The sequence below is a fragment of the Scardinius erythrophthalmus genome (genome assembly GCF_964197995.2).
Source record: "Scardinius erythrophthalmus genome assembly, chromosome: 23".
NCBI lineage: Eukaryota > Metazoa > Chordata > Actinopteri > Cypriniformes > Leuciscidae > Scardinius > Scardinius erythrophthalmus.
Window position 1 is genome coordinate 31,659,877 of NC_138243.1, and position 13,664 is coordinate 31,673,540.

Consider the following 13,664-nt stretch of genomic DNA (forward strand, 5'->3'; position numbering starts at 1 on the left):
GTGTGTGTGTGTGTGTGTGTGTGTGTGTGTGTGTGTGTGTGTGTGTGTTTATGCACATGGATAATCACAAACACAGTGTCAGATGTATGATCTGAGTAACAGCTCCCTCTTCAGGCCAGTGGAGGTAAAGCCTGGCCATCCTCAGTGTTACACCATCCATCATTTTCTTTCATTATTTCTTTCTGTTATTTATTCAATTGTTTATTCTTCCATCCGCACATCCACAAATTCATTTCAATATTCAATCCACCCATCCATCCACACATCTATCCATCCATTCCTCCATCCAACTACTTTTTCTGTCTGCAAGTGGTGTCATGAGGGTTGTCACTGTCTCGGCATGGGGCCGTTCTTATACTTTAAAAAGAGGAAGGAAAAAACTATAGAATAGTTATCAGTGTGCATTTGCAGTTTACTCTCCTCGAGTCTGTTTGCAGCGGCTGAAACTACACACCGGTGAGAGATGCACTTGTTCATCATTAATATTGTCTAACTAATGAAGTTACATTAGGAACTTAGTAAACATTTTCTCTCTTAAAAGCCTCTGAACAACCAGAGCTCGTGTGTTCCTAACGCTGTCTTTAAATGAGTTTTAACCGTGGAAATCTACTAACAGTGAAGATTGTAAAGTATTTTTATCATTTTTGCAGTGTTTATAACGCAATAAACGGCTGTTATTATAGTTTTTATGAAATGAAAGATGACATATTGTTCTGTTGTGTGATGATTTAGTTCCTGTGGTGATGTCACCGATAACTCTTGCCCTGGTGTCTCTGCTCCTGATCCCAGGTCAGTCTCTCCTGTAAATCACACATCAGTTCATCACTGACTAAGAGAACAAGGTTTTGGCTAGTTAGCATGGATCAGTTAGCCCTGCTGTTAAAATATAGCACTGGTGAAATATCTACTATAATGTAGGGACATTTCTGTGATTTATTTGTTGCTTCCAAAGTAAATTGTATTATTCAGGATTTTGCTGATCTAACGCTAACTCTGAAGCTGCTAACATTTAGAGAACGGTTTTCATGGTCAGAGTTCAATGTTCTGCTTCCTGCGTTTCATCAGCTTCTGTCTGAGGGCTGTTTTACACACATATCACATCATAAGTGTAATTCTTCATTTATAAACAACAGTTTTGTAAAGAAAAACAAGTTTTAATAAACGTTTATGGCGCTCTTTAACTCTCAGATGGGCATGTGTGTGTCCATCTATAGGTGTTTGTTTCCTATCATTGTTTCCTTGTGAATGTTGTGTTTCAGGAGTTTGTAGCTGGAGTGTGGATGATTGGGGTGTGAGTTACAGTCCTCCAGACATCTGTGCACTAAAGGACTCATCAGTGATAATGAGCTGCACTTATAAATACCCTGGAGGACTTCAGATCAAGAAACGGTTCTGGACCAAAACACCGGTAATAGATAATAAAGAGCCTCCAGATCTGTCTGAGGACCCTGAATACCGTCAGAGGCTTCAGTATCTGCGAGATAAACAGAAGAACTGCAACGTCAGACTGAGTCATGTGACACTGAATGATTCACACATGTACTATTTCAGATTCATCACTAATAACCCTGATGGAAAATGGATTGGTGATCCAGGAGTGACTCTTACTGTCACAGGTGACTCTGATGAGTTTCATCTCTTCTTCTGCATTATGTTGAATAATAATCAGTGTATGACAGCAGCACTAGATATAGTGTGTGTGTGTGTGTTCAGATCTTCAGGTGGAGTCTCCTGAGAGAGTGACAGAGGGAGATCCAGTCAGTCTGAGATGTAAAAGCATCTGCGCTCCGACTGGCAGACACACATTCATCTGGTACAGAAACACACAGATGATATTAACTGACCTCAGTAACACACTCCTCCTCAACCCAGTGAGAAGAGCGGACTCAGGCAGATACAGCTGTGCTGTAGACGGACACACTCTCATCTCTCCTGCTGTTCAGATCAGTGTCATGTGTGAGTGTGTTTTCTTTCCAAAGCCAGTAGAGTTCACTCGTCCCTCCTTTTCTTTAGAAATGATAGTAATTGGGGCTAATCTTTAAAACATTTAAATGCTCACTGTTTCAATAGTACAGTCACAAAACATGAACAATATGTTTGATATTAACATTTTATGTTTATATTCAATTTTACAACTCCCTTGTCATGGCAACGCCACGCCATAAACACAACACACTAAAACAGCCGTTCAAATAATGGTTTAAACACCTTTAAAGCTCAAATAATGCACACATTTGAACAAAATACTGATTGTAAATGCTTTTATGAAATAATAAGATTCACATTTATGCCTTTAAATCCTCCAAAATTAGCCCCCATTCACTTCTATTGTAAGTTCCTCACCATTTCTTTCTTCTCTTTTTAAAAAGAAAACAAAGCTAAAATACAATACTATTAATTGTGTGTGGTAATCAGTATTATGCAACAAATGTTTGAAAAAAGAACTGTGTTGCATAATACAATCAGAGCTGGGTAGTAACTTTATACCAAGCATATCTTATTCAAATTAATGTGATAAACAATGTAATGTGTGTAATGTAATAGATTACTGTTCGGGGTTATGTTCAGTTTTTTTGGGGGGGGTTCTGATCCTGTTTATATGAGTTCCCTGTAATTTTTAGTTCCCTTATCGAGTCGCTCCCTCGACATTTAGTATGACGGAATCCATTTTCCTCAAAATGCTGAAGCCTGATTTGAACAACTCTTTTGCTTGCAAATAGCCAAAAAAACTCAGAATCTTTCTTCTTCACCTGGAGCCTGGTTTCGCCGTGGATTCACGCTAACAGAGTGGACAACGTGGAATTATCCCCTCTCGTGTTCCGACGGATTTTTTGCTAGGAAACCACAAAAAAAAGTCTCTTTGCCAACATGTGTGGTGTCCAATCGACTTCCCGGACGCACACGAGCAGTGTGTGCTGTGTCTGGGTCGCTCGAAGGATCAGGTTGTCGAGCCTGTGAGGAACTTCCCATCAAAATCCTTCGCGCAAGGCTGGCGTTACCCGTAGCGGTGGACTTATGACTCCTGCCTCTCCTCCGCCCGCCGCCGTCGAGCCGCGGACCGGGAGACTGCAGAAAGCTCCGTCAATGGACTCTGTTGAGGAGTTAGCGTCGGCCCAACGCCCACACTGCCCTCACGTGTCAGAACCTCTCACCTACGCTGAGGCTAGTTACCGCCCTCCGAAGGAAGCGCGGGGAAATTGTCTCTTTCGGATATGGTGAGGACGACACCATGTCCACGAGTGCCTCCGACCCTGGAGCTTGGTCTGAGGCTCCTTCAGAAGCCACCCCGGCCTCGCTGGACGCGGAGCTCATGGCTATCCTCATAGAGGCAGTAGCGGACCTGGAGCTGGACTGGGCAGCCCCCAAAGAACAGCCGTCTAGGAATTGGATGGACGGGTCATTCCTCTGCGCGAGCCGCCAGGCGGACGCCCCGCAGAGACCCGCGCCTCTTTTCCCTCATCTCCACGAGGAGCTCATCCGGTCATGGCGCTCCCCTCACTCAGCCCGAGCCCATGCACAGGTTACCCAGCTGCTGACGACAGTGGACGGGGCAGAGAAATTGGGTTACACACGACCGCCTCCCGTCGAGGACGCCGTCCATTCACAATACACTAGCCCTCTTCGTTCAAGGCAGAGCCGTCCCCTTGAAAACGTTTCAGAGGCTACTGGGTCTGATGGCAGCCGCAGCCTCCGTCATGAGACCACTGCAGAACTGGTTGCAAAACCGAGTGCAGTCGCAGGCGTGGAGAGCGGGGACAGAACACCTTATCATAACGCGCTCATGTCTCGAGACTCTGGCACGGGTAGTGGTCACTAACTGTGTTGGCTAACTGGTGTATTGACAAACGGGAAGACCCAAAGGGTTGTGATATCTCCACTATTCTGACCTTCCTGCAGGAACGTCTGGACGCTGGCAGCTCCCCGTCTACACTGAAAGTATACATGGCCAATATCGCCGCCTTTCGTGACATGCTAGATGGCCATTCGGTGGGGAAGCACCCCCTGATATCAAGTTTCTCCGGGGGGTGAGGCGGCTTAATCCTCCCCGCCTTCGTCAGATGCCAGTTTGGGACCTGTCGTTAGCGCTCAGTGCGCTGTCTGATCCACCTTTCGAAACAGCCGAATCTAGCGACCTTAAAGAGGTCTCAGTTAAGACGGCGCTACTGTTCGCGCTAGCCTGCGGGAAACGATTGGGAGACTTGCATGCCCTGTCAGTGAACAGTGTGTGTATGCAGTTCGGAGCCGGACGATTGCATGGTCAGACTCATTCCCAGACGCGGCTACACGCCGAAAGTGCTCTCAACTCCGCTCAGAGCTCAGGTGGTTACAATGCAAACGTTTTGCCCCGCTGAACTAGACACTAATTCAGTGTCACAGAAGTGTGCTTTATGCCCCATGCGCGCTGCGTGCTTATGTGAACAGGACTAGCCAGTTTCGATCTTTGGAGCAGCTTTTCGTCTGCTACACGGGCACCAAGAAAGGCAGCGCGCTGTCGAAACAGAGGCTATCACACTGGATTGTAATATAGACAGCGCAAGTTACAACAGTAGAGGTTGATAATAATCACATTAACTATATGATATAGCCCCCTTTTATTATGCCCGCGTTCATAAGCCGGCAGTATTCTCAAGCACCAATATATTGTTGCATCCCCGCCCCCCCCCCCATATCACACCAGTGTTGCTTAACTGGATACGGAGAGATACTGATGGTGTGGGCGCCGAGTTGGCCGAGTACATCTGGGTGTTCAACCAGGTCCGGTACCCGACTTAGGGCTAATGTACTATAGTCTGAGGGCTTAGTGCTTGTGCTCTACAGGGGCTCGTGCTGTGAGCTGGGCCGACCATTTTTCACACGGCGGGGGTTTTATACGTTCCCCATACGTAATGTCGAGGAACCGACTCAATAAGGGAACGCCTCTGGTCACTCGCGTAACCGTAGTTCCCTGAGAGGAGGGAACGAGACATTACATAAACTGCCGTGTGAAAAGCTTTTCAGCCTCAATAGCTCTAGTTCAGTCGAAAGATTCTGAGTTTTTTTGGCGCCTGACGTCACCCATGTTGGAGGCTGCCAGCCAATCAGGTGAGGGCGCAGGTGCCATTGGCTATTTACAAGCAAAAGAGTTATTCAAAGTGAGTAACCAGAAACTATAGTTTGTAAGTAATCTATCGAGCACTGATTTACTGACTACCACACACACACAAAATGAAGTTTTATGTAACAAAGTTCGGGAGGAGCATGTTCAGCTAATCATCCAATCAGCACAAGAAGAAGCCAGTATAAATAAAGCCTTCCCTTACCTCCTGTCTCATGACAAATTTCTCAGCATTTGACTCCGCCCTTGTGCCGTCTTGTCCAAGTTACAGCTCTTTCCCTCTGATGATGATTCTCTCGTCTCTGACGAAACTCCATCGCAATCCGCGGATCCAAGGATCATTCCATCTCCAGCCTCCTCGAACCGGGGACGCCAGCTTCTTCGATCCCCTCCACGCACGCCAAGACGCCGAGGACTCCTCTCACCACCGCCGGCGAGGAATCCACCACCTTCCTCCGCGTCTTCACATTCTTCTGCCCACCCAAACATCCCTCCCATAGGGAAGTGGACCGTTAAAGGGCTAAGACAAGCTCTAATTAACTCCGATGTCAACTTTTAGTAGCGGAAGGGCTTCAACCTCTTCCGGGTCAACTCTTCTCCTCAGCCCCTCCCACCGTACGAGCGTACGGCACCGTACGAGCGTACGGCACCGTACGCTCCAGATCTCTGCAATACAGACTACATATCAGATCCTCAAACGTTCCCTCTCCCTCCTAATGTTGCCCCTTTAAGTTTTCCCTCTTTTCAAGCGCCAGGTGCTCCTCACTATCCTCACTATCCTCCGTTCTTTCCTCCACCTGTACCGGGAGCTGACTTTTGCGTGAGGCTACTTCTCCGTGGCTACTAGAAAATTTTCAGGAAAAAAGCGCATGATAATAGATCTCTCAGCCCCTCATAAATCTCCATATCCAAGCATTAACAGTCTTATCCCACTCGAAGAGTATTCTCTTAATTACCACGACATCGAACAAGCCATAACTATGATCAAAATAGCTGGTCGCGGCGCATGGTTGGCAAAAGTAGATATCACTTCCGCTTTTAAAGTAATGCCAATCCACCCAGATTCGTGGCATTTATTCGGCGTGAACTAGCGGAAAAAGTTTTATTTTGCGGTACGTTTGACATTCGGTTGCAAAAGTAGCCCCAAAATCTTCGACACTCTATCAGAAGCCATATGTTGGATCCTTTCCAACAATTACGCAATTCCTTACCTTCTCAATCTGCTCGATGATTTTTTAATCATTTCACCTCATGATGCCATCCCCGCGGCACAACTCCTCACGGTGCAAAAAGTTTTCGCCGAGCTAGGGATTCCGTAAGCCCAGGAGAAAACAACGGGGCCAACTACATCCATCGAGTTTTTGGGCATCAATCTGGACTCAGTCAATTTCCAGGTTTCACTGCCTAAGGAAAAAATTGATAGAATAATTTTAATCGCGTCCAATCTTACAGACTGCCCAAATTGTTCCAAACGCGAACTCCTCTCGCTTCTTGGCCACCTAAACTATGCTATGCGTATCATCCCGCAAGGCCGCCCTTTCATCGCGCATCTCCTCGCCCTTTCGTCTTCCGTTCATGCACTGGAAGACCGAATTACCCTTTCTTGCGAGTGCAAAAATGAGCTAAAATTATGGATAACTTTCCTCAACCAGTGGAACGGCTTAACTTTTTTTTACGACGACTTAATTTCTGTCCCCCTCGATATCAAATTGTTCACGGACGCAGCTCCCTCGATCGGTTTTGGGGGTTACTACCAAGGACGCTGGTTCGCGTCTCCCTGGCCCCCCCAGCTACTAGACACTCCCCAGTCTTCAGCCTCCTCGGCCCTTTTTGAGCTCTACCCGATTGTCGTAGCAGCTTCCCTATGGGGGAAAGAGTGGTCATCCAAAAGAATTCAAGTCCATTGCGACAACGAAGCAACCGTACACTGCATTAACAAAGGTCGTTCTCGCTCACCTGCGTTAATGCCACTCCTCAGACGCCTCATCTGGATCTCCGCCTGCGATCAGTTCATAATTAATGCAAAACACGTCCCAGGTGTTCAAAACCAAATCGCTGACTCTCTCTCCCGTTTCTCTTTTCAGAAATTCAGGATGCTGGCACCAGAAGCGGACCCCATTCCAACCCCAGTACCTCATTATTCTCAACTAATCTTCCCATAAACCATCCGCTAAAATCTCTTCTGGACACGTCCATCGATTCCATCCTCCAAGCAGTTTCGCCCAGAACCTTTCAAACATACTACACCGCGTGGAAATCTTTTAAATCATTTCACCTCTCTCATAACCTGCCGTTTCCCGAATTCTCTCTTCTAACCGTTACTTCATTCATATCCCACCTCAATACAGTTAAAGGTCTCCAAGCCGGATCCATTAAGAGCTATTTAAGCGGTATTCAATTCTTTCACAAATTAGTTTACGGTAGGCCCGCCCCTGCCATAAATAACTCCCAAACGTCCCTTCTTATTAAAGGAATTCAAAGATCTCATCCCACTCGCCCGGATACCAGACAACCCATTACAATCGACATACTCACCAAATGCATTTCATCACTTCGTCTGGGATACCACTCCACCAACACCGCCCGCACATTAGAAGCAATGTTCATTCTAGCTTTCTTCGGTTTTCACCGCTGCTCCGAATTGACCATCACATCCAATTTCGACTCAAAAATCCACCCTACAATTTCAGATTTACAGATCGTAGATAATGAAACCATATCTTTTTTCATCAAACAAAGTAAAACAGATCGAGCTAAAAAAGGTCACTTCGTTTATATTTTCAATCTGCCAACTCCCATTCAACCGTACCATTCCCTGCTTTCAAAACCTACATTAGATCCAGCCACTTCCACATCAGAAACGCTCACCAAGCCCTAACTAATTAGATCATTCATTTCTATCACCTGCGGCGCCACATCCTTTGTCATTTTCCGCACCAGTACCGGTACAAACCCACTTTCCGAATTTATTTTTGCTCACCACATTTACACTCGTGTAAAAAAAAAAATCGATAATATAGCATTTTCACTAACCCTAACCCATTTTTTACAAACATCACAGGCTCCCCCGTTCGCACGCAGCGACGGCTCCCGGTTCATAGGCCGGGCTCAGCCCCCTTCCGAAACGCCGGTCGAGCCCTCCCGTTCGAATTGCAGTGAGAGCCTGCCTGTCTTAGTCATCGTCGGACGGCCGCGCTCGTGTCGCCGTGCGGGCTCCCCGTTCGTCGGGTCGCAAGGGGTCTATTCCCATGTCCCAGCCCCCTTCGAAGCGCCGGTCGAGCCCCCGACTGAGTTTCAGCAGGCGCCCTCCGTTCGACTGCCGGCGGGGCTTACCCGTCCGATGCCGCGAGCATCCATACTCCCGTCGGATGCTGTGAGAGCCCTCCCGGTCGAACGGCTTAACTCGTTCCTAAATTACGCTCGTACAAATCTCGCGTCGTACTCGAGCTGACTATTCAACTGCTGGCGGGGTTTACCCGTCCGATGCCGCGAGCATCCATACTCCCGTCGGATGCTGTGAGAGCCCTCCCGGTCGAACGGCTTAACTCGTTCCTAAATTACGCTCGTACAAATCTCGCGTCGTACTCGAGCTGACTATTCAACTGCTGGCGGGGTTTACCCGTCCGATGCCGCGAGCATCCATACTCCCGTCGGATGCTGTGAGAGCCCTCCCGGTCGAACGGTCAAACTCGTTTTGCAAATACCTTCTTGTGCCCTTCACTTTTTGGGGGGATTAATTCTACGCTCGCTGTCCTGCGTTCATCTGGCTTTTTGGGGGGAGTACTCTGGGGTCGGGCCGAATTCTGAGCTCGGAGCCCTCCCCCCGGACAGCAAGCCAAATACGCATTATAATTTTATATCAGATTTTATTAACGTGAACTCGTGAAATGAAGTTTTATGTAACAAAGTTCGGGAGGAGCATGTTCAGGTAATCATCCAATCAGCACAAGAAGAAGCCAGTATAAATAAAGCCTTCCCTTACCTCCTGTCTCATGACAAATTTCTCAGCATCCCGCCACCACCCCATCACCTCTAATTCGGCTGGGTCTACTCATAGATACCTACGATCTATACATTCATAGGGGGAAGTACTCTGGGGTCGGGCCGAATTCTGAGCTCGGAGCCCTCCCCCCGGACAGCAAGCCAAATACGCATTATAATTTTATATCAGATTTCATTAACATGTGAACTCGTGAAAGTACTGTTTATTTCGTTTCGGATATTTCCTAATAACTGACATGACCTGTTGACACAAGGATCCATGGAATCCTGTTGTTTATGCTAAATTCTGCCCGTATCTTCTGTATGTAAGAACAGAAATAGAAGTGTTTGGTGGGGTGAGTGACAGTATATATTTCTCCTGTAGATCCTCCAGGGAATGCTGAGATCTCCATCAGTCCATCTGGTGTAATAGTGGAGGGAGATTCAGTGACTCTGAAGTGCAGCAGTGACTCAAACCCTCCTGCAGAAATCAGCTGGATTAAAGGAGGAACGCTTGTAGGATCTGGAAGAATCTACAGCATCTCAAACATCAGCTCTAATGACAGTGGAGAATACAAGTGCAAGTCCAGCAATGAACATGGAGAGAAATACTCTGATGCTGTGACTTTAAACGTCATGTGTGAGTTCATGATAAAACATGAGATGCAAATTAGCGTAACTTTGGCTTTATGAAGTTGAAGAGGAAGAGGACCTGGACAAGAGCCACACTTTATGCAAGTAGAGATCCAGAATGCAACCAAATGGCGACAAGAAGTCGCACTGGTGTGACCACCACGTTGTGCAATTGAACTTCTGTTACATACGAGAAACATCAAACGGCAAACGAAACGAAAGAGAAACGAAACTGCGCTATTCGTTTGAGCTGTGGCGCGCGGACCGTTTAGCGCAGCGCGAGCAAAGAACAGGTTTACTCGTCGGCCGTGATACTGTTATTACACATCGCTGGGAGATCCAGTGAGAAAGTGTTCGAATTCACAGCAGAATTAATAATATCGCAGCGAGATCTTGGATGATGATGATTGGAAGCATTCAAATTCTATTATAACCCACACATGTCAGATCAAACAGCGCTGATGTTAAAACCAGGACAACATTAGAAGCTTTCACCCAACTCGGAATCAAACTCCATCGCAACATTTATTGCCAAATCACTTCAATTTGTTTAATTAATCAAATATATTGGAAGCAAATTCATTATGGATCATTACAAATACTTTGTTTTAAAAGTACCAAGTAGTCACACAGTGAGAAAAAAGAAAATCTGTATAGAAATCAGAATCGAGTCGTGAGATGCCTAGAGATTCCCAGCCCTAATCCAGAGTGGACGCTTCTGCTGTCAGGCTCACAATCATCATCTCAGAGATCAGACGCTGTAACTGTCACAGATGAAGGTTTTATTTTATTAAGAGTTCAAGACAGTTCTGCAGGTTTGAGAGTTAATCTGAACTCTAATTCTTCATCTTTCAGCTCATCGTGGTCAAGGCTGGCTCGTCGGGTTGGGGATCACTGTGGCGTGTTTAGGATCCTTCATCGTCATCATCATCATTCTGCTTATAATGTGAGTTTGATTAAAATCATTCTCAATTACAGTGAGTGAATGCAATTAACTTTCAGACTAGTGCAGGTGTAAATGCCTCATGTGATGTGATTAGTAATTAATCTTTAAAATGCAGCTTACAAGTTTATTGTCTGTTAAATCAGGAGAAAACGAAGAGTTGCTAAAGCTGAAGACCTCACCGAAAAACAGGTAAATCTTCCGGACACAACATATGAATAGTCTAGTTAGACGGGGCCATTCACACAGAACGTGAGAGACAGTCAGTGGAACGAGAGACAAAAAAAACAAAGAAAGTTTACCGCCTTTTAATCTGAGTGCCGTGTTTATAACGGTCAAACACGTCCGTCTAGCTCGAGTTTACATAGACAAACAATGAAAAGTCGAGCACTGAAATGGAAAAACATGTTCTGTGTGAACAGCCCTTAAATGTGAATAATAAATAATATTTAAAGGGGAGGTATAATGCCCTTTTCACAAGATGTAAAATAAGACTCTGATGTCCCCAGAGTGTGTGTGTGTGTGTGAAGTTTAGCTCTAAATACCCCACAGATATTTTTATATAGCATGTTAAAATTGTCACTGTTTGAGGGTGAGCAAAAACGCACCGTTTTGTGTGTGTCCCTTTAAATGCAAATGAGCTGCAGCTCCCGGCACAGGGGGCGGAGCTTCAAGACCTGGTGTCCGACTCCTTTTACCTCACACACTTTTAGCCTTTTATGTTCAAACCGGAGTCAGACAATGATGGAGAGACTCAAGAAGAAGTGACAACATGTAAAATGCAACAGGACATTTCTGAATGGTTAGTTGATGAGTTTATGAAGCTTATGTGTAGTTATCTTCTAGTCATTGATTAGCATATTCTGTTATGATAATCTATAAATCGTGTTCTGGGGGCGGGGTTTATGTAAATTCTAGGGTTGGTGATGTCACTAACCCGAGAGGAATGTTGTGTAGTCTCTACCAGCCGTTTGTTGTAGTCCTTAAAAAGCGATTTCTGTTAAAGAAAATCTCTCCCTTTGCTCTGAACTTTGAGCGTTGTAACTTTGCAGATGTTGTTTATGATCAAACAGCAACATTACACACTAACTAAAGTTAGAAAAGTCAACCATCCCTTTAATTTTCTTCTGTTTCAGGACAATCTGCACTCTACCGTAACAGGGAGAGACGTTCATGTTTCTGAATCAGCCGATTGTGATGACGCTCAGTACGCCAGTGTTACTTCCAGCAAACCCAGAAGAGACGCAAATGCTCCTGAACGCAGAGAGACTGAGGAGATCCAGTACGCAACTGTCCAACATCACAGAAACAAACAGACGAAGAGAGCAGAGGAGAACGAAAGCCACTACGACAATATCAGGATTGGTCAGCCTGATTCTGTCCTGAGGTGAGAAGAACGAGCTTAAAGAGACAGTTCACGCAGGAATAAAACATCTGCCGTCTACTCGCCCTCATGCTGATGAAAGGAGCATTTATAGTTCTTTAAATCTGGAATTTTGTTGTTAATAACTTTGTGTCCCACTGATGCTTCAGAAACATCTGAACTGTTTAATGACTTTTATCATCATGCAATCTGATCCATAACATGACTGTTGTTTTATTTGATGTTCTTTAGGCGATCAAGCGTGCCGACTGTGGAAGAGGCGTCTGTGATCTACAGCCGTGTCAAATGAGTGAACGAAACCATCATGAAGACAAAGGCCAAAACAATGAAACAATATTCTGAGAGCAGGGCTGTCAATTTAGCATGCTAATTCACTCAGTTATTTATTGTTCATTAAATCAGGTAAGGGACGGTTTATGGAATGGACCACTGGAGGAAAATAGGGGAGGGTCATGTCTTTTTATTCTTTGTTGAGGGGAGGGTCTTTTATATTCTATTTGTATTCATGAAAACAGCAAAATTTCAAAGTGGCTTGTTTTGTGCATATTTTTCCATCGCTAGCAGAAGGGTCTGACCCAGCAAAAATCCAGTTTGGCGCTGTTTGACAGTGCGTGCGCGCTTCGGGGCGTACTATTAGTATTTAAAATCCAGAAGTTATCAGCAACTTTTATTTAAAAAAAAAGTTTTGTCAGCATTGCGATTCTCTTTATACACATATACACACTTTAATTGATGTATTCACGTTTAAACACAATTTAAACAACGTATTATTCAATGCATTACTTCTATATAGATTTATATATTAAGTTGCTCAAGCAAGTGGTCAAATATTTAACCATGTACTTATATTAAAATTGCAAACATTTTAAATTAAAACTTAAAATTGACAAAAACAGCCGACTCTCATGCCTTTTCTTTTGCATTTAAATTTTAATACAATAAATATTGCATGTCACAAATAACTTGTTTTTCCACCTCCACGAATGAGACAAGTGTTGCACATGTCGCCTTGTTGAGGTAAATTGTAGTTTTCCTTGCTTTACCCCGGTCTTAAAGTAAAAAGATGACTGTGAAAAAAAGTAGTATTTGAGATTGAGATTACTAAATTTTTTTTATCAAACGCATTTATGGTGAATTATTTTCAGGTCAATCTGTGTTCATTTTGATCACGAAACATGCGCTGTCACTTTAATTCAGCGTTTGCAGTACAGCAGAAATAGACTAGTGTGGAAACGATCTCTGCACTGCTGTGTACGCACCGCAACTGGAACGGATCGACGGACTGCAACCGCGTGCAGTGTGAAAGCTCTAACCTGTTAAAGGGTAACTAAACCCTAAACCAACAAATGGGGCTTTATTAGTGCTGTTCATTGATTCGAGTAACTTTTTGGACATTTGGGTACACTGTAAAAAGTTTAACTATTATTTACTCAATTTTATTGGTGAAACATTTTTACACTCAAAAAAATTTAGTAAATTTTAAAGCTGTGAAATCAATGAAATATACTGTATGAATTGAGTAAATGCAAGTAAAAAAAATAAGTAAATCTGAGTAACTGCATCTGGTACATTAACAAATAAAATTGAGTAGAAATAATTTAACATTTAAACATTAAAAAAACAATATT

General features: G+C 44.5%; 1 protein-coding gene across 1 annotated transcript; it reads left to right on the forward strand.

Moving 5' to 3' along the window:
* Positions 1-1,265: 1,265 nt before the first annotated feature.
* On the forward strand, positions 1,266-12,924 carry LOC308684100 (uncharacterized protein). The gene is made up of 6 exons (XM_081355148.1): positions 1,266-1,616; positions 1,714-1,956; positions 10,565-10,655; positions 10,799-10,844; positions 11,789-12,039; positions 12,268-12,924. The coding sequence occupies exons 1-6, from the start codon at positions 1,343-1,345 to the stop codon at positions 12,323-12,325; spliced, it is 963 nt and encodes a 320-aa protein (XP_081211274.1). The 5' UTR covers positions 1,266-1,342; the 3' UTR covers positions 12,326-12,924.
* The last annotated feature ends 740 nt before the right edge of the window (positions 12,925-13,664 follow it).

Coding starts and splice junctions, on each gene's coding strand:
- LOC308684100 (XM_081355148.1), top strand. CDS start 1,343: ATGAGCTGCACTTATAAATACCCTGGAGGACTTCAGATCAAGAAACGG. Junction 1,617..1,713: donor AGTGACTCTTACTGTCACAG/GTGACTCTGATG, acceptor GTGTGTGTTCAG/ATCTTCAGGTGGAGTCTCCT. Junction 10,845..11,788: donor AAGACCTCACCGAAAAACAG/GTAAATCTTCCG, acceptor CTTCTGTTTCAG/GACAATCTGCACTCTACCGT.